Below are 22,140 nucleotides of genomic sequence, written 5' to 3' on the forward strand. Positions count from 1 at the left end.
ATACACACACATTAACAAAACAAATTTTGTAACAATACTCCTTCGCGTAGATATACTTTGCTATGACAAAGAAAAAAATTAGAACAGCAATATCTTCTGATCATATGATAATAGGCCTAGTTATCTTGGAAAACAAATTAGATCTAGGCCTCTATCCGGGTCATTTTCAAACCGTCTCAAATAGTGTAGGCCTAAATGTCGTAGTAGTCACTGAAGATGTTATGATAATAAATAGGGATTAACAGGAAAGAACGGTAAGTTTGACCAAATCATAGTTAAACCATATTAACGCTAATCTATATTAAATGTAAACTAGATCAAAGTTAAAACAAATCATGGTTACACTAGATCAAAGTTAAACTACATTAAATACGTATTATATTAAAGGTAAACGATGTCAAAGTTAAACAATATCAAAGCTAAACTGTATCTAGATCTATATTTAATGTATGTCAAGGTTAAACCACATTTTATGTAGACAATGCCAAAGGTATTGAAATTAATATGAAAGTAAATAACAAAAGAGATTTATAGCCTGAGACCTAGTCATCAATAGTGCAGATAATGTAAATGTTAACGAGAGTGTCATGTGGCCAGCAGATAATGTAAATGTTAACGAGAGTGTCATGTGGCCAGCAGATAATGTAAATGTTAACGAGAGTGTCATGTGGCCAGCAGATAATGTAAATGTTAACGAGAGTGTCATGTGGCCAGCAGATAATGTAAATGTTAACGAGAGTGTCATGTGGCCAGCAGATAATGTAAATGTTAACGAGAGTGTCATGTGGCCAGCAGATAATGTAAATGTTAACGAGAGTGTCATGTGGCCAGCAGATAATGTAAATGTTAACGAGAGTGTCATGTGGCCAGCAGATAATGTAAATGTTAACGAGAGTGTCATGTGGCCAGCAGATAATGTAAATGTTAACGAGAGTGTCATGTGGCCAGCAGATAATGTAAATGTTAACGAGAGTGTCATGTGGCCAGCAGATAATGTAAATGTTAACGAGAGTGTCATGTGGCCAGCAGATAATGTAAATGTTAACGAGAGTGTCATGTGGCCAGCAGATAATGTAAATGTTAACGAGAGTGTCATGTGGCCAGCAGATAATGTAAATGTTAACGAGAGTGTCATGTGGCCAGCAGATAATGTAAATGTTAACGAGAGTGTCATGTGGCCAGCAGATAATGTAAATGTTAACGAGAGTGTCATGTGGCCAGCAGATAATGTAAATGTTAACGAGAGTGTCATGTGGCCAGCAGATAATGTAAATGTTAACGAGAGTGTCATGTGGCCAGCAGATAATGTAAATGTTAACGAGAGTGTCATGTGGCCAGCAGATAATGTAAATGTTAACGAGAGTGTCATGTGGCCAGCAGATAATGTAAATGTTAACGAGAGTGTCATGTGGCCAGCAGATAATGTAAATGTTAACGAGAGTGTCATGTGGCCAGCAGATAATGTAAATGTTAACGAGAGTGTCATGTGGCCAGCAGATAATGTAAATGTTAACGAGAGTGTCATGTGGCCAGCAGATAATGTAAATGTTAACGAGAGTGTCATGTGGCCAGCAGATAATGTAAATGTTAACGAGAGTGTCATGTGGCCAGCTCAACGGCCAACAGCCTTTACTTTTTCCCAAACTAGTGTCAGGCATGGGCTTAGCCAGGAGTTGTTTTTTTTTTTTGGGGGGTGGGGGGGGACTCCTAGTTCGGCATAAGATTTCCTTGATTGAGACCCGATCTCTAAAACTGACACCTTGTTGATGTCCAAGAGCTGAGCCGAAGGCTCTTCGAGCTCTAAGTTTGAAAAAAAAAAACCTGTTTGGACGCCAAACAGTAAAAAAAAAAAAAACCTGTGAGAACACAGTTCTGTTTGAGAGAGACCCGAGTCAATGCCTATGTAAAACATTGCTGTTTCCATGCCTTTGGCCCCGACGCATGCTTGGCTGCACATGGCCGAAGGCCGAGGGCACCGGGAGCCTCCGCCATTTTCCTTCGCTGTACCAAGCTAGCTGTGCGGGAACCGCCATTGATGTAACGGTCCATTTGAGGAACAGCGCATGGATTTTACAACCCCGCCCGTACAATGGGTGGACTCTCGTCTACCCGTGGGCATCCCCACGGGAGTCTTGTGTTGCTACCCATTTAGCCTAGCCACTTCCTCTAATGGCCGTTTCCACGCGGGCGCCACGATGAGGCAGGGCAACGTGCCCTCAGCCATCTTTGTTGAGTCACATTTAGTCTTTTTTCAATTTCGGCAGATAACTTCCATGCTATTCACTGCACTTTTTTAATGGAGCCCAGCGACTGGTAGAAATGTGTAACCTCTCTTGGCTATGCTCTTGGAATTTAGTGACTGTATATTGCTTTAGATTTTATATAGAAAAAGAAAATTTTATCGTCAAACCATCTGTTTGGGGGGGGGGGGGGGGTTTAAACTAAAAAGTCTCTGTAGTTTTTTTTTTTTTTTTTTAAATAAACTCAAAATCCCTTGCCTACAATTACAGAATTTGGTGACTGTAGTTTGCTAGAGAATAATATTGAAGAGGGGGGTTTAAATCTCAAAACTATCTGTAGGTGGGGGGGGATTTTAAACTCAACACCCTCTGGAGAAGTTTTAAACTTTAAGCCCTGTGAAGGAATTTTGAGTGTGTAATTTGCTTTATTGTTATTATTTATTTTTTTTTGGTATATTGAAGAGGTGGTTTTTAGCTTCAAACTCCACTGAGGGGGATTTGAAAACCAAAACCCTCTGAATGGGGTTTTAACATAAAGCCCTCTGGAGAGGGGTTTAAACACAAAACCCCTTTTGGCTACGTTCATAGAATCTGGAGACTGATGTATGTTTTAGTCTTATATTGAAGAAGGGGTTTTATCGTAAAAAAATTTCGAAGGGGTTTTTAAAATAAAAAAAAAACCCATTAGCTATGCTCTTGGAATTGGGGTATTTTTGTTTGCATTAGTTTTTTTTTTTTTTTTTTTTGTATTAGAGGGCGGTTTAATCGTAAAACCCCTGGAAGGGACTTTTTAACTCAAAACCCCATTGGCTGCGCTGGGCAAGTGATAATTAATATTAAAATTTCACCTAAAATTTCACCTAAAAAAACAAAACAAAGCAAAAAATCAGTCACAAAATTCAACCTCCCCCCTGTGGGAGGGGGAATTTCATTTCGGGGTCGGTAAAGTTTGAACCCTAAGGCTCCCGCTGGTTACGCCCATGGTGTCAGGTACCCATCAGAGCTGGGTGGACTCAGAGGCACCCAAAGATCCCGAAATTACAAATCCCAGTCTTCACCAGGATTGGAACCCGAGACCCCCGGTTTGGGAGTCAAACTCTTATCCGCTTAGTCATCACGCCTCCAAATTAAACTTTATTAAATGTAAATTGTACAATGTTAAAGTTACACTACAGCAAAGGTTTATGATAACAAATGTAAATTCTATCAAATAGATACATTTCAGTCATTTAAACTAAAAACCAGCTCTGCTTAGTAAATCAAAAAACACAACACCAAACCTTAGTTAAGATTACTGTTACTGGATTCTAGATACGTCTAAGTCATAATACTTCCTACAAGTGCGAACTATCAAGAAACCACGCCCTATTTCCAAAACTAAGCTAAAATTATCTCTTTAGGATTTAGAACATAAAAGGCTTAGAGTTATCTACCATTTCAGTCAGTCTTCCTTTAAAGCCTGCTAGAAACACGATATCTAAGCTAGGCCTTGAAAAACCAGATCGATAACTTTGGCTTTAAGTTAATGATGATATAGAAAAGCATTTTAGGTTATAATAGTAGAGTCCTGGGTGATATGTTATTGAGGAGGACGACATTTATCTATTCTACAAGGATGGGCGCATGTAACTTGTTTGAGTCAAAGGATGTTTTTGTTATCTGTGTTCTTTTTTCAAATACCTAGAAACATGGGAAAAAAAAGTTGAAGTAGTGTTTTATAAATTTCGCAATTTTCTTCAGATAGAAGATTATTACACCCTAACTCCCCCCCCCTCCAAAAAAACAACTTGAGGTACAGCAGGGGATGGAAGAGAACGGGTTTGAACTTGGGACCATTGGGACGACAGTTCGAAATGCATACCATCCGACATTGTGTTGACACAGATTTTTCTAGATGCTAGATACTAGATCTCAGCTACGCCTCGTTTACAGATGCATATTGACTAATGTCTCTCTATATAATTCTCTTCTTCGCTCAAGAGTTTGGACGAGAAGAAATAAAGGAAAGATCACTCTTTTATTTCTGCGGATAGAGTTATCCCACGAACTTTACGAGCCTTACGAGTAACGAAGTCATGCAGTATATCATAAAAAAATCTATTTCCAACATAGATCACGATCAAAAGCAAGAATTAACAAATGTTTCAATCTATCTACGAGAATTGTTGACCTCAAGTAATTCTTCATTAGTTTGAGGCGCGAGAAGCTTCTTTCACCAGATTACACAATTACGGGATAATGCCGTTTTTTTTTTATCGCGCGTAGGATTGGCATTTTCCTTATTGAATGACACCCCAAAACGACAATATTTGTCTCAGGAGATTCGTATGAGTTTTCTAAAGATTTTTCGTTTATTTTGCAATTTCAGGAGATTTTCAGGAGCGCCTGGTAAACTGACAGGAGGCCGCGGGAAATCTGTTATAAGTTATACAATGGTTTAATTTAATAATTTATACACCTGTAATTAGCGCGGGTCCTATGAAAGTGCGGGGCCCACTGCGGTCGCATAAGTGCGGAGCCCACTGCGGTCATCTAAGGCAGGCCTTGCAAAAAAACGGTGTATGCTACGCCGCCGGTCAACTATTTTATTATAATTTTCTCCTTATGAAAATCATATAAAGATTTTTTTAAATATATCGACTACATGTTCATTATAACATAATCTAAAAGTCCCGTTATATATTGTCAATAGAATTTCAAATATAGTGATATGCAACAAAAACAAGTTCGTTTTATACAACAGGGATGCATCGAACTTTCAATGTAACATACAGACCTGTGAGGTAGCAACTAGCAATTGGTCTCAACCGCCCATAGGTTGTGACGTTGCCGGTCAGTGTTCAGACCTTCTCTGACGATTGGTCTCTTATACTCGGGCCCGGGAGCCTAAAGCGTAAGCCATGAATACCTTACAACATCACGCTAATGCTGTAAGCCTTATTATTGTTACAAATACAAAAGATAGTACCTGACGTAACTACTGGCGATACGATATTTCAGATCTAAAAAGGTAATGTTTATAGAGTCATCATGGTAATTAGTCAAGGCTGTCCTACTGTATGGTTCTGAAACATGGAGAACAACTGAAGCCACAACAAAAAAAAATACAGACCTTCATCAACAGATGCCTGAGAAATATCCTAAAAATACACTGGTATGACAAAGTAGAAAACACCAAACTGTGGGAGATGAGTGGACAGAAAAATATAGAAGTGCAGATCTTAGAGAGGAAGTGGAGATGGATTGGTCACACCCTTAGAAAAGATACCAGCAACAGAGCTGGGCAGGCCTTGGAGTGGAACCCCCAGGGAACAAGACGCAGAGGAAGACCAAGAAGAACATGGCGACGCAGTGTACTTGAGGAAGCGGGGAGGACCGGGAAGAGCTGGGACACCATCAAAAAGCTAACAAGAGACCGTGGAGAGTGGCATGTTTTTGTCGAGGCCCTATGTTCCATGAGGAACTCAAAGGAGTGACGATGATGATGGTAATTAGTGTCATATAGATACCGGAAAGGCTACTAAAATATCTAGTAACAAGACTTCATTTTTGAAAACTGCTGTGTTTTCCGAAGCTGGCGCTAATATGAGAATCTCTTATCGCGAGTCCCTCCCCACCCTCAGGCGAAGGAGTTGGGGTTGCCCCACTCGCCACCCCTTTAAGGCCGCCTCTGCTCCCCCTAACATTGCACCCTGCTCATAGTGACGCCTAAATGTATTTTCTGTTTAAAATATAAAAATTCATGGAATGTTCCAAACAAAAGCATGCAGACGATACATTGTGTCACCCACTTTAAGAACTGAGCCCTACGCTCAGTGTATACAGAATGATGTCTATCAAAAAGTAATTTGTCTTGCCCAAACCTTGCGTTTCCCCTCCTAACACTTGCTAATACATTTAAAAGAAAATATCCCCCAAGTAACTGATAAAAAAACGTAATTGCTAACAAACCAAGGGCAAGGCCATTTAGGCTATTCCTATCGTCTGAACATTCAGATAAAGGAAATTAATCTACGCGTTTTTTTTTTTTTCTGTTTTTTTTTTTTGTTCATTATCTCTCGTGTGTAAGACTTGGCCTTATACATTTTAAACGACACTGTCAACGAGAGATCAAAGCAAACATTAAAATAGTTTCTGTAAAAAGTGAATCTAGATTATACTGGATGGTAAGAATTTATTGCTTTAATTAGTTGATTTCACAAATTAAACTTGCAATTATTATCCAACGAAAGTTTAAGTTTTTGTCGAAGACTACTTTGGCGAAGACTACACGCGTAGTTGGCATTAGTTTAAATAAAATATTAAATAAATGTTCAATTTGGAATGCATGGAATAATACAGTGCGATGAATAGACGAAATGATAGATAGATAGATAGATAGATAGATAGATAGATAGATAGATAGATAGATAGATAGATAGATAGATAGATAGATAGATAGATAGATAGATAGATAGATAGATAGACAGACAGACAGACAGACAGACAGACAGATAGATAGATAGATAGATAGATAGATAGATAGATAGATAGATAGATAGATAGATAGATAGATAGATAGAAGCTTAGAGTGTGAAAGAGATCGATAATAGTTAGATTTGACAGACTTAAGACACTAAACCCAATGGCGGAATGGGTATCAAAATCGGCCCGGGCATTTTTATAAAATTCGGCCCACAAATTCTCTATCATGTGATGGGCATCCATGTCTAGGTGTATCGGTCCTTAAAAATCATTGTTAAGTTTGATAATGTATCGATATGCATGCATACAGTGAACTCTATATCTTAATAAGCAATATAGCGTCTTTTTAAAAAACAGCAATTATGTAGGCTAGGCCCTAAAAAGATGAAGCCTACTTGTAGCACTTTCGTGTCTACATTCTACATTTTATTTACGGAAAATGTGTTTCATTAAAAGAGTATTACACTGTAATGTCTGTGAAAGACTTTTTGTTTAAACACGACGCGCAGAGGGCCTTTTATAAAAATAATAATAACATAATAAGAATATTATAAAACCTTTAAAAACTTGATATTTTCCATAGTGACTCCATCAGGCCATTTCGGTGGCCCTACCGGCCCACCGGGCATTTGCCCCAATGCCCATATAGCCAGTCTGCCCCTGACACATGCTCTGTGGAATATTTATCGCCTTTAACTCCCATCAGGACAGTAATAAATTACGAAAGGCGATTTCAAACTTGGGAATTTCTTTGTTGCTAGTCCAAACCAATAACAATGCACGACCAGCCAGCCAATGTCCTAATTTACATTACGATCTTGACAATGCATGTATTTCCTTCCAAAACAAAAACTAAAAAAAACAAAAACTGATAAGATACAATACAAGTATCCACGTGATCTCTTAGCCTCTCGTTTAAACTCCAGAATCAAAGGCGGTGTTAATGTAGATTTAGTAGTTAAAGGGTTAATTTGTTCACGCCTTCTGCCTGTAACACATCAAGCACGTTTTCCGTTAAGTGACAAACCAATCACGAATGCTTTTGATAGAGAGTGCAAACAGTCATGAAGCTACATGTGTAACTAGGTTGTGAAAGAATTCCCCGATGACATTATTGCTTTTTAAGGGTTATAAAATATGCGGACATATTAGCATTAACCCTTTTGCGTGTTTTTTATTCAACACTTTTGACGTGAATGAAAGACGCTTTTATATTCGTTCTAAGTTCTAACTAAACATGGTTACCCAGACGTCCGGCAAAAGAACACGTCCTCCTTTTTAAGGTATTGTCCTCCGTCGGGCTATCATTGGTTTAAAAGTGTGAAAATGTCCGGCTTTCACTCCGTTGTTTACTGCAATGCCTTTTTATTTATCGATCGAAGTCAATCCTCCATAGGTTATGGGTTAAACACAAGCTCATAGGCCTACAATAATAGCCGAAGTCAATCCTTCATAGGTTATGGGTTAAACACAAACTCATAGGCCTACAATAATAGCCGAAGTCAATCCTTCATAGGTTATGGGTTAAACACAAGCTCATAGGCCTACAATAATAGCCGAAGTCAATCCTTCATAGTTTATGGGTTAAAATTAAGCTCATAGGCCTACAATAATAGCCGAAGTCAATCCTCCATAGGTTATGGGTTAAACACAAGCTCATAGGCTTACAATAATAGCCGAAGTCAATCCTTCATAGGTTATGGGTTAAACACAAACTCATAGGCCTACAATAATAGTCGAAGTAAATCCTTCATAGTTTATGGGTTAAACACAAGCTCATTGGCTTACAATAATAGCCGAAGTCAATCCTTCATAGGTTATGGATTAAACACAAACTCATAGGCCTACAATAATAGCCGAAGTCAATCCTCCATAGGTTATGGGTTAAACACAAACTCATAGGCCTACAATAATAGCCGAAGTCAATCCTTCATAGGTTATGGGTTAAACACAAGCTCATAGGCTTACAATAATAGCCGAAGAAGTGAAGCTTGGTGGCATCCTTCGTCATGTCCCTATATACTAGTAGGGCCTGTATAAATAGTCATAGATTTAAGGCTGTATAAATAGAAATAAAAATTATTCAGAGTTCCTCGAGAATGCGATTTCTTTTCCATTTCAATTACCGGGAATACTGTTTAAAGACAGTTCGTTGGAGCTTACTAACCCATAGTGGAGAAATGAGATGGAGTAGTCTACTCCTTGCTTCATTGAGAGGCGTTAGTCTCAAAAGTACATTTTGAAGAAAATGTGCTTGGAGTTCCAGATGTATTTTGTGCGAAAGGTCGATTTCTCTAAGCATTATTCTACTTTTTTATTGCAGTTTTACATTCGATTCGCTGCGATGTTTCAACAAATTTAATATCAACCTATTTTAAAAGTTTACTTGTTTCTTTTTTTTGTATAAAGATATGTCCTCCTTTAATGTCCTCCTTTTAGCTAAATGTCTGGTAACTCTTATTCGTTAAATTACTGTTACTTATTAATAATAGTTAATTTTTTTACCCGGCTTCGTTCTATTATTTTCGTGTTTATTTTCCGTTGTTATATAATAAATGGCATCTCTGTTGTTTAATAGTTCAAATCTATGTCAAGATGCCTCACTGACCTAAATCCAACAAAGTCTCTTGTTGTAGGGCAACTTTACATATGCTAAAACCACCGCTATGATCTAAGGAACATTCCTGACAAATTTCACCATGACAGTTGAAACGGTTTTGATTTCTATAAAGTGCACACATTAATACATACTCCTTTCTCCGCACATACTACTGTATAGGCCTATATTAGGTTGACAACCAAATAGGTGTGAAGGGGATACAATCCCCTTTCCTCAAAGTGCAACCTAAAAGCACTACATGACAACTCCCTGACATTTGTATAGTACAATGGCCATCAGGTATGTTGTGTCATGACAATGTTGGCTAGCTAAAGATATTGATAACTTCCTGACATCTAACTGATATAACCTTTTACAGCTACTTAAGAAGAAGAAAAGACAGAAGAAAACTGAATTCACTGGCCAATGAAGAGCCCATAACAAAATGTTATACAATATGCGCGTTCAATTTCAGACCCAGGACTGCAGCCACTGTGTTCAGGAGATAGAAATCAATAGCTTTAAACATAGATTAATTCAGTGCATGCCTTGATTTTCTTAATGAATTGACTCATATAAATATATTTACTAGCCGAGTCTGACCCGCGGCCTGCGGGTTAACCCGATTTGTAAAAGAGTTTCGCTCTTTAATAGAGATAAATTTAGTGTTTTTTTTTTATTTTAGCCCTCCCCCTCCCCTCCGTAGCCGGTTCCGTATGTAAGAGGGACATTAAACCTGCACTACAGTCTCCGCCATGATCTAAGGAACATTTATGCCAAGCTTTATCAAGATAGGTCTTACTTTCTATCCCGGACAGACATACATACAAACAAACAGCAATATTTTTGGTGCATCCGGTGTACAAAATGCCAAAGTGATACGCGAATTATTTTAATTAGTATCCATATAACTGATCTAATTGAATATAACTCAGTCAAAATAATCAACACAATTGGTCAAAAAGTGTTAATTTTTAAAATAAATAATATAAATATATAGTACTCTATATATGTTCACTATTAAGTTTATAAAGAAAGATCAAAGATTTAGAGAGGGGGAAAAAAAGTAAAAACACAAGAACTGATAGTCGATTGATTTTTTTTTTTTAAATATCAAAATTATAGACCATAAGTTTTTGTCATCCAATTTTTTTTTAAACTATTGATGTCATGAAAGTCATTGGTGTTGGCCTATACTTTAAAGCTGCACTGAACGCCATGTTTTGATTGAATAGAAATATCTTCTATACCAGTGTTTCCCAAACTGTGTCCCGCGGAACCCTAGTGTTCCGCGAGGCCTGAATAGGTGTTCCACGAACTTCTGGAATAATTAACTACTAAACTTGCATTAATCTCTAATAAAATAAGCAGAAAATTCCACTAACTACCCAGAATGTGCGAAGTGTTCCGTAAAGGAAGAAGTTTGGGAAACACTGTCCCAGACTGAACAAGTTTCGTGTAGCTCCAGGGAACTGTACGATAAGCAATACTTACCTAAGTTACCTCCCAGTAAACCTTGCTTTTAACTTTAAACAAAACCTAAAGAGTGATAGCTGTGTTTATCTAGTGATAAGATATTAAAGAAATCTAGTTCAGAATTTGAAAAGCTTTTCGCTAATCTATCATGCCAGTGAAATTTCATATTCCATGTCACAGTTAAGTCAGCTTCACAATTCTTTATCTACACATGTAGACAAAATACATTGCACTCCAATGCATCACTCTAAATCGAGAAATCCAGAAGCAGAAAGTCATATTATATAGAGTATATTGCACTTCAAACTATGGGCATGGTCAAAGACTTGTCCCAATGTTTTAGGAGAACATCTGTTTAGAACAGTAATGCCCAAAATACGGCCCGCGGGCCAATACGGCCCACGATCGTGGATCTCATTCAAGAAGGTCGTTACTTTAATTTCGATTTCCCATTATTGGAATTACATCAAACACACATGTATGATTTGTATCTTTGGTAATTCTTGAAATTTTAATCTGAATGTAAAACTTTTATTTTTTCAATAAATTATTTCATCATTTCGTTCAAGGGTTAACCACTATTTATCATGGCCGATCCTAAATAGAAATGTAGTCTATAGAGTGTTGATCAGGGCCGGTTAGGAATTTAGTGGAGGCCACTACAATTTTTATAAAGCTGTAATAGTGATCTACTAGGAATGGAAATATTTACATCTTGAATCATGCTGCATTTTAAAAGAAAGAAAAAGAGTTTTGTAAGTTTAATCTCACTTTGCTTTAAAAAAAATTAAATATGCATATTTTTGAGTTTGTGGATGGTGAGAACCTTGGTAGACGCTACAAACGGACACTTCTTAATACATTTTTACCAGCAACAAAAAAAAAATGCGAATAACAAAAAGCTTAAAAGTTTCTGGCCCGTGGAAATTCGTATATAATATTATATATTATTATCGCTTTATCCTCCTTTATTGTGTCGTCACGGTCTCTAGTCCCTCCTGCCCTCCCCTAAATCGAGCCTTGGTGTTGATTATTTCAATTTGGCTTCTCTCCATTGTCAAAGAGAAGTTGCATATATAATGCAGTTGTATGTCATGACATTATGAAACCGTCTAAGTATCATTTTAGACCATGACGTGCCGATAAATAGATAAAGCTTTGGAATACTTTCAGACACGCGAAAAATTGATTTGACCAGGCTTTAAAGAAGATTTGAATAGTGTTTTTTACAACACCTGTAAAACATATTTATTATTTTATTTCGTTTAAATTTCATGAATAAATGTAGAGACATGTAGATTTCATTTTTTTTTCAGTTTTCACCTCGCTACTGCTTAAAATCGTTAAAAAACACATTTGAAGTTTATGAATTAGCAAAAAGCATTATGAGCTAAGCAAGGGGTCTACAAAAAAATGGCTAGGGGGTCTACAAAACCAAAAAGTTTGGGAACCACTCAATTAGATGATCCGTTATCATGGGGCACGATTCTTTTAGTCACATCTAAGTCTATTCTTCCCAGATAAGGCTGCAAGCCGAGCCCACGAGGGGTTTACACGGGTTCCTACAATGTACCGCCATTATCCGTGAGAGGGCCATGGCCACCTTATGACCCCATTAAAGAATGACGTGGTGACTGAGAAGTGCAAAGGTTGTGCTCTAGAACGTGCTGCTCTATTCCAGTTAGCCATTCATCATAGAAGTCCTGAACACTGACCTGCAGCGTCGTAACTTGTGGGCACAAATCTTTATGACTGTCGGGTTCCTTTTCTCTGCTTGGCTCGTTAGGGGGTTACTTAAATAACATTAAGTAGTACTAGGTTAAATTCAACTTGAACTCCAGATATCCAAGGAAAATACAATAACACTTTAATATCCAATAGAGCACAAAAATGACAGCCACTCTGAAGAGAAATAAGTACATAAACACCAGTCCAGGAAACAACTGACTTTCAATTTCACTCTATCGTATAAGGAAACTCTCAAAACCATCACGTGTAGACTGTTCACATTCATGCCTGGGGAAAATAGATAAAGGGATATAACTCTTTCATACTAAAATAGTAACAAAGATATAACACTTTCACTCTCACCATACCTGCCCCTGACAATGACGTGGTAAAGAGCTATTGGTCCAAACTGCCCACAGGTTGTGACGCAGCATGTAGGTGTTGAGGTCTTCTATAACGAATGGTCTCGACCAGTCCCTTCTAAAGGACGTTACCACGAGGGCAACACGATGAGGCCTGTAGAATATACTCCCGGCTGTTAATCCCAGCTTATGTGGCAGCTTGCCTCTAGTGACTCTAGTGAGACTGCTTAGAAGTAAGTCGAAGATGGGATAGTAATAAAGGAGTGGCTGAGTGGGTAAGCGCTAGGCTTCCAAACCTGGGGTCCTGGGTTCGAATCTTCGATATTTTTTTATGGCTCCCCTGCGTCCACCCAACTTAAATGGGTAGGCCTACCTGACATTAGTTGGGGGAAAGTAAAGACGAATGGTCGTTGTGCTGTTCACATGACACCCTGCTCGTTAACCGTTGGCCAAAGAAACTGATGACCTTAACATCATCTGCCCTTTAGACCGTATGGTCTGAAAGGGGAAACTTTAATGAGCTAACTTTAACTTTGTCATCTATTTAAAATATTTTGTTTAAAGGAGAGAGAGGGGGAAACCAGGTGCCCTTACGTTCTTACTAGCCCATATAGTTTTTTTTCGAAGAAACTAGATCTTTCTCAAGACCTTTCTCAAGTGAAGTCTGCCAGTCAATCAAGCTGACTGATAACAAATAAACCAAGATAAACTTTATTTCTCCCTCTCAACTGCACACACTGCAATTTCTTGAAGTGTTTTGTTAACACTGAGTCTTCCTCACCTATCTATTAGATGGCGATTGTAATGAAGGTTATCAGCCTAGAACACTTAGCGGACGACAAAGGGCTTTCTAATAGTTTGGGCTTTATAACTATATGGATTTCAAAATGACCCGGGTTTCATAGTGGTGTTGTTTCAAACGGCTTCCAACTATGGGCTTTAGTAGGCCTACAGCTTGGGCTTCATAGCTGTATGGGCTTCATAGTGGAATGCAGGGTATGAAAGTCGGACATGGCATGATCATGCCATTCGGTCCGCGCATAGCATTCCACATTATGTGAATCCTTCATACCTGTAAAAGTCTGTGAAAGATCGTTTATAATAAGCGAGGCGAGGGTTAATCACGCTAGTAGAACATATAAAACCATTTCATTCAAAGTGGCCGATTTGGCGGCAGCCCCATTGGGTTGCCGGCATTTGCCCGAATGCCCATATGGCCAGTCCACTCCAGATGTAATGGGCTTCAGAATGGTGTGCATTTCATAATGATAAAGAGCATAGGCTTTTTCAATTGGCTTTATAATGTCATTGGATCAACAAGAAAAATATTATAAAAAACAAGTGTAATTGTATCAATTAGTTCGGGCCAGTCATGTCATTAAATTTGTAATAAATCTAGACTACTAACAACAATAAATCTGTGCGGTTAGAAATATTTTTACCAATTGTTTTTGTTTAGCGCAATGTCATGCTTTTAGCTTTCTCTGTGCACTATGATCCTATCACTTGTCTGGACCATTTGGGAAAGGGGGGGGGGGAGAAGATGGGTGAACTTGTGTACTAATTCAACTTATACCACTACATCTGTCAAGTGTCAAGTACAATGTCCTTGTTCCATACCAAACAAAATAATTAATTACCAATAGTTAACTAAGTGGTTAATTATTTTTTTTATTCTTCTATGGCTGGTATCTCTATACATATAATTCTCTTCATGGCTCAAGAGTTTGGACTAGAAGAAGCAAGAAGAAGTAAAGGAAAGATCACTCTCTTATTTCTGCGGATAGTCATCCCACGAAAAAACAAGAAGGGGGGGGGGGAACAAGTATTCACCGGTCACTACGAATGGCTGCGTGGTTTGCGCGCTGGACTGTCGTTTGGATTTATCGATATTCCCTGGTTCAAACCCTGACCGCTCCCATCCCCCTTCGTCCTGCGGGAGGGTTGGACTAGGAAGTAAACTATCGTCAACTCTGAAGGAACATCCGAAACATGTAAAACATTTTACAAGCAAACATTTTACAAACACTAAATAGCAGGGGCCGGACTTAACAATTGTGGGACCCTAGTCGAATCGGATTTCTCGGGGCCAAGTTTGGGTAGGGAAGCGGATAATAAGTGAAAATAAAAAGAAAATAAATTCGTCTATGCATTTTATTCATTCTTTACTACGTACAGAATTACCTTACGAGCCTTGCGTGTAGCAAAGTCATACAGTATATCATAATAATTCTGTTTCCTAAATAGATCACGCTCAATAGCAAGAATTACCAAATGTTTCAATCTATCTTTGAGAATTGTTGACCTCAAGTAATTCTTCATTAGTTTGAGGCGCGAGAAGTTTCTTTCACCAGATTACACAATTACGGCTAATGCATAATTTCGTTTTTATTTATCGCGCGTAGGATTGACGTTTTCCATATTGAATGACACCCCAGAATGACACATTTTGTCTATATATTTCCGTATATTTTAAGGACTTTTTCGTATATTTTGTAAATTCAAGAGATTTCCAGGAGCTCCTGGTAAATCGACAGGAGGGCGCGGGAAATCTGTTTTAAGTTATAATATGGTTTAATTTAATAATTTATACACCTAGAATTAGCGCGGGTCCTTTGAAAGTGCGGGTCCTATGAAAATGCGGGGCCCACTGCGATCGCATAGTTTGCATTGGCCCAAAGCCGGTCCTGCAAAATAGCGGCGTATGCTACGCCGCCGGTCGACTAGTAAGAAATAATTGTGCAAATTTGAACTTGATCCGAGATTGGGTTTGGGAGAAATGACGTGTACAAACTTTTTACCAGACAGACAGAGTTGATATAAGCTTTTTAAAAACAGACCCCAAAAAATGGCACAGGTTTCATAATGTTAGTTTTTATGACTTGATAATACCATGGGCAACAAAACGGTACGAACCACAAAATAACATTGAGAACTTGAATTTAAAACATTTTTTGATTGTTCATTTTTTTTAAATTGAGTTCGTCCCTGTTATTGTTCAATCAGGGACTTGTCAGCCATTATTATGTTGACGTTAAAATGACGTCTGTTATTCCTGTGGCCCTAACAAGGTCATGTAATCACAACAATGTCGGTAAAGAAAGTTTGTTTTCTTATTGTAATAGATTTGTTCACTTTATACTGTAGACATTAGTATTAAATGTGCCTTGTGTAGATTTAAGGTGATTTCTACTTGGCTTTGGTCTAGAAACGCTAGACTTAAGAGTGTAAATCAACGCTTTGCGACAGACTTAGTCACTTTTGGTCTATGACATATAGGTCTAATCATTGTTTGGTGATAACCTTCAGCGTTAAGGAACTCTGCGACAGACTTTGTCACTTTTGGTCTATGACATTTTGGTCTAATCATTGTTTGGTGATAACCTTCAGCGTTAAGGAACTTCTTCTTCACTTCTATAAAGACGATCTGTTAATCAGTATTCTAAGCAGGTCTAGCTTTGCTTTCAGTTTCAGCGTATTTTATTTGTTCAACGCTTATATCAACCCACTACGTCTGTCCGTCTGTCTGTCTGTCTGTTTGTTAATTTTTTTTTCACACGTTATTTCTCTCACTTCTCATTCTCGGATAAACTTTGCACACTTATTCATTGTCCCTAACAAAACATGAAACAATAAAAAAAAATTAAGTAATTAGTGGTAATTATTTTTTTTCATATAGAAATAGCAAAGAAATCTTACAATATTGAAAGATATGGCTGTAAGTGTGAAGCTCTTTCCATTATATAAGCATTTTTAAAAATCTTGCTTGTTATTCATTATAGATAGGGCTTAGAGCTATATTTAACAAAATTAGGATGGTGAAGGGTCCTAATTTGAAAATCAGCCCTTGCTCCCAATTAAATGGTCCCCTAAATGAGTGTCCGAAAATTTGTTTTTACATTAAATATTACGCCATTATCTCATGTCATGTTGTGGAATGTCAAAATACAGGGGTCCCTAAAGAGGTCAAGCCCCCCAGGCCCCCAAATCCATAGCTGATAAAACTTTAACTGATAAGTAAACTGGCCTGCAATGGAATGTGATATCACTCGCAGGTAACGTGAGCAGGTTTATTTCATTGAAAATCACACTGGGTTTCTGTGTATCGTTGGTCATGTGATCTATAGTGTTGTACCAGTAGTACGTATAAGACTCACTCTATGACAATCTCAGTAAGGTTTACTTCCATATTTATTTTTAAATCAATTCATATTAGCACAACTGAACACAAATAAACCAAATCTTTGTCCTCACTAGAACAACGATAGAATCTGCTCCCTTCACAAAAGTGTTCAGTTATCTGAAATAAAGAAAAAAAATTAAGTCACGTGGGTGTGTTAAACAAGATTTCAAACACAAAAGATGAGATCATGAACTCAAAAACTTAGTTTTGAGTGGGAGAAGAAAGACGGGGTTCTCAAATTGTAATGGTTTGGAAGCAGTTTAAATGTAAACGACTAAAAATTTAGAACTCATATCATGAGTTGGGCTAGATTTGTTTCGAATGAATTAGTATTGACACAATTAGCAAGATTTTTACAAAGCTTATATCAACTCACTTACTTTTTCTGTCTGTCTGGTACAAATCTTGTTCACGTTATTTCTCCCACTTCCCATTCTTGGATCAAGTTGAAACTTTTGCAAAATTCTTCATTGTTCCTGACAAAACATGAATCAATAATAAAAAAAAAAGTAACCAATTATTTAATTAATAGAAGTAATTAATTTTGTTTGATACCAAAAAGAAAGCTAAATCTTAAAGTATTAAGAAAATATGTATGTAAATGTGGAGTTCTTCTCATTCAATAAGCTTGTGTTTTTTTTATTAAAAAAAGTATTATATATATATATATATATATATATATATATATATATATATATATATATATATTGGTTCAAAATGCTTTAGCAACCTGTTTTGACGTCTGCATAATCGTATTCTTCAAGACTGCAGCTCCGCGCCCTACATCATGATATAACATCTAAACCTATGCATTGTTCAGGAGACGTAACTTACAGTTGGTCTCCTGTTTTCTGTCTTTATCGTACTTTAGAATATTAAAAAAAAAAAACTCGTCGTCTTGAACAGTTTATCTTATCTATGACGCATAATCTCGAACAAACGTTTTCATATAACGGCGTTGACTGTCACTATCATCTACTGGATACTTGTTTATGCACTATCGAACTTGTGAAACGTGGCCTGGCGACTCATTCATGGTAGACTCTAGGCTTAAGTTAGAAGTCAGAATTTATCAGGCAGGATTTTGTTACGTTTTTGTTAACTTTGTAGTTCAAGTCTTCAGTGTAAATGGTAGATATTGAACTTCGCTCGTTGTGTGGCATTATTGCTTTTGCAATTTCAAACTATTTGGAATAAATAGTGAAATGCCTAATTGGGCATAAATATAATATCTAAATCATTAAAATTCAATATTTTTGTGTTGTTGTTTTTTTTTTCCTTTCAGGTTCATCAGCTTGTTAATATTCATTGATTCCTGGATTACAGTGGAGTATGTTTAATATTCATACAAAGATGTGCTAGAACAAAGAAGACATTAGTCAGTGAATACAACTGATGAAGAGATTTTTTTTTTTATTGAAAAGAACAACAACTCTGTTTGTCCTAGTGTGGCATTCGACTTGAGATTATCTCCTACTACACAATGACTTTCACTGGATATAAATTCGTTCTCTTCTTGTTGGCATCGTTGTGCTGGATAATTGTTTTGGCCGCTGCTGAGGATACTACCACACCTCCAACCACGACCACAACTACGACTACAACCACACCTCCAACAACGACCACAACTACGACTACAACCACACCTCCAGCCACGACCACAACTACGACTACAACCACACCTCCAACCACACCTCCAGACACGACCACAACTACGACTACAACCACACCTCCAACCACACCTCCAGACACGACCACAACTACGACTACAACCACACCTCCAACCACACCTCCAGACACGACCACAACTACGACTACAACCACACCTCCAACCACACCTCCAGACACGACCACAACTACGACTACAACCACACCTCCAACCTCGACCACAACTTCAACCACACCCTTAATCAGTACCACACCCACCGTCACAACGACAACAGCTACCACAAGCAATTCTTCAACAAACACTACAGGTAATTCTTGTTGTTTTTTCACTAGCTTTTAATTAGCCACGCCTGGTGTCTTGACCTCTGTAGGCCTATATCAAGGGTGTGTTCAACCTTTTACCTCATGGGGGCCATATCAAATTTCCGACACGTATGTCACAGGACGCAACACCGCAAAAATATCAATTATCAAGAAAAACATTAAACTTAAAATAAAATTTAAAAAATAAAAAGAATTACAAAAAAGAAAAAAATATTTAAACGGGTATCGAACCTGTGACACTATAAGCTGCTTGTACGTACGATGTTTCTGAATAAGCCGGCGGCCAATGCATACTTGTGCGATTATTTATTGGCATGCTCATTATATGGGCATCTAACTATCTAACACTAGACCCAAACTTCTGATTTAGAACTCTTAAGATCTAGTCCAGACCTAGATCCTCTTCTAGATCTAGAATCTAGATGTAATCTATATTAGATTTACGTAAAAATATAGAGCAAAGCTTCAATAAAATGGAAGCAACTTTTAAATTTAGGCATACTCAGTTACCTGAGTTACCTCATAATATCGGTGCACCAAACGGCTGACTACGCTTTTTTTTTTTTTTTTATAATAATAATAATAATAATAATAATAATCTTTATTATCCGTAAGGAAATTTGTCTTACAATTTGTGCATTACACCAAACAAAAAACATTATAACTATAAGAAACCAAAGTGTACATTCACACCAGACTCACTCATAATTTACATGTGACAAAGTTTATACCAGATATTTCTTATTTAATGATTTGATTGCCAGGGGAACAAAAGAGTGTTTGTGTCTGTTTGTCTTTGCTATCGGTGTCTTGTATCTCTTTTGTGATGGTAAAATCATAAAATCCTGACACAAAGGGTGATTCTTTATTTCGAGGATCTTGTTAGCTTTTTTATAGATGTTTGTCTCAAACAACTGCCCAAATGGGGTTTGTTTTTTGCCAATGATTTTGCTAGCAGCATTTAGGATTCTATTAAGTTTATTTTTATTTTTAATGCTCAGATTGCCATACCAGGCAGTGATATTGAAACTTAAAATATTGCAGATGTGAGCGTGATAAAACATAGCCAAGGCCTTTTCGCTAACATTAAACGAGGACAGTTTTCTTAGTAGTCGTAATCTTTGCTGCCCTTTTTTGCTGATATAATCAGTATTTGCAGTAAAATTTAGTTTATTGTCTAGGATAGTACCAAGGTATTTAAAGGTTTGCACAATTTCAATAGTCTCTCCAGCTACAGAAACAATATCATTTCCCTTCTTGTCCCTACGAAAATCGATTATCATTTCTTTGGTTTTTTTTACATTTAATAATAAAAAATTATCTTTACAGTATTCCTCAATGTGTTCTAGTTCTTTGAAATACTCATTTACGTCTGAGCTCTCTGAGAGCAGGGCAAGAAGAGCCGCATCATCAGCGAATTTTGTGAAGGAGCAACAATAACTATCGGATTGAAAATCATTGGTGTACAAAATGAACCACAATGGCGATGTTACAGCCCCCTGGGGCGCCCCTGTGTTAACTATGCGTTCATTAGATATAACATTGTTTACCCTAACCCTCTGAGCTCTCTGGGTCAAAAATTCATTAGCCCATAGTATTATGTATGGACTAATCTGCAACGCTTTCATCTTTTCAATGAGTAAATGAAGTTGTATAGTGTTAAAAGCTGATGAGAAATCCATAAAGAGCAATCTTACATAAGTGTTCGGTAAGTCCAGATGTTTGTAGACACAGTTTAAAATATTTAGGATTGCATCGTCTACACCTTTACCCTTTTGGTAAGCAAATTGTAAAGGGTCTAACTTATTACAAAGATCATTCAGAAGAAACATTTTAACCAATTTTTCTAAACATTTAGACACAATGGAAGTAAGTGAAACAGGTCTATAGTCATTCATTTCCTTTGGTTTGGAAACCTTTGGCACAGGTACAATTATAGATGATTTCCACACAGGTGGTATCTCATGGTTTAGTAATGAAGTAGAAAAAATATCTTGGAAAGGTTCAGCTAGTTGTTCAGCACATTCTTTTAAGATTCGCCCTTTTATTCCATCAGGCCCACCAGCTTTCATTGGGTTGACGTTTTTGAAAATGTTACAAACTTGCTCTTTAGTAATCGCTAATTCTAAGCAGTTGTTAACATTGACATCCTCAAGGGCTTTGAGTCTTAGATAATTAAAATCTTTCGTGTCGAAGCGACAATAGAAATCATTTAACTCATTGGCCAATGATAGGCCTTTAAATCTAGATTTAAAAGACGATGTGCAAAATTTTTCTGAACATTTATTTATAAAACTCTTGAATCAATAATGGCTTTCAAAACCGATGCTGGCTTTAGATCATCAAGCCAAATTTACATTTATTAATTTTTTTTTTACTTTGAAAATTATAACAGTCAAACTAGAGTTTTCCCCCAAGCTAGTATTTTCAGCGACATACGTAAACATGAAGTTCTGACTTGAATGGAGGTATTGTAAAAATGAGATAAAGCAGGCACTTATTTTTTGGAAATGTATATAGTGTCTAGATTCTAGATGATCATTTAGGGATGATTCAAGCTGTTAGAAATTTTTTTTAAAAAAAGAACATATATATTGCTAAATGATAAGGCTTTATGCATACCTTGTGTCTGCCAAAAATAAGAATGAGACTTTAAAAATCGTGTTAATTAGGTCATTGCAAGAACGTCGCTCTGACTTCAACCGTTTTTTCTGCCTTGGTTAGAGTATTGTTGCTTACCCCTCCATCCCCCCCCCCTATTCTTTTTCTCCGAGTAACAATCCATTTTAAGCGAATGTATAGATTTACTAGGCTTCATAATATTCCAATGATAGCTCTTTAGATTTAGACTTAAAAGACGATGCGTAAAATGTTTCTGACCATTAATTTATTAAACTCTTCATGGAATCAGGGCCGGTCCTAACAATTGCGGGGCCCTATGCGAAACTGATTACGCGGGGCCTAGTCTGGGTGGGAATAAGGATAATAAGTGAAAATTAAGATTTTGTATTAGAAAAAAAAATCGACTTTACTAAGTACAAAATTGCGATCAAATTAACATTACTTTACGAACCTTGCAACCTATGGCATATTTAT

At 37.2% G+C, this 22,140-nt stretch overlaps 1 protein-coding gene and 1 long non-coding RNA gene across 7 annotated transcripts in view; one reads left to right on the forward strand and one right to left on the reverse strand.

Annotated features, from left to right (window-relative positions):
- The window catches only part of LOC106055037 (mucin-like protein), an 85,287-nt gene that overhangs the window by 13,514 nt on the left and 49,633 nt on the right, over positions 1-22,140 (forward strand). For 2 of the 6 annotated variants that reach the window (XM_056004485.1, XM_056004491.1), the window contains exons 1-2: positions 18,027-18,183; positions 18,338-19,028. In XM_056004485.1, coding sequence (XP_055860460.1) covers positions 18,536-19,028 — 493 coding nt within the window. In that variant the 5' untranslated portion in view covers positions 18,027-18,183; positions 18,338-18,535. Of the gene's footprint in view, positions 1-128; positions 255-6,263; positions 6,407-17,949; positions 18,184-18,337; positions 19,029-22,140 lie in introns of those variants that run through there. The other 4 variants (XM_056004489.1, XM_056004487.1, XM_056004490.1 and 1 more) reach the window with 4 other exon arrangements.
- Positions 16,564-17,930, reverse strand: LOC129921766 (uncharacterized). The gene is made up of 3 exons (XR_008773729.1): positions 17,783-17,930; positions 17,433-17,528; positions 16,564-17,169 (listed from the first exon to the last, which is right to left on the reverse strand). It is a non-coding gene; the product is annotated as an uncharacterized LOC129921766 (long non-coding RNA).

Source organism: Biomphalaria glabrata, chromosome 11, assembly GCF_947242115.1.
Source record: "Biomphalaria glabrata chromosome 11, xgBioGlab47.1, whole genome shotgun sequence".
Classification (NCBI taxonomy): Eukaryota; Metazoa; Mollusca; class Gastropoda; family Planorbidae; genus Biomphalaria; species Biomphalaria glabrata.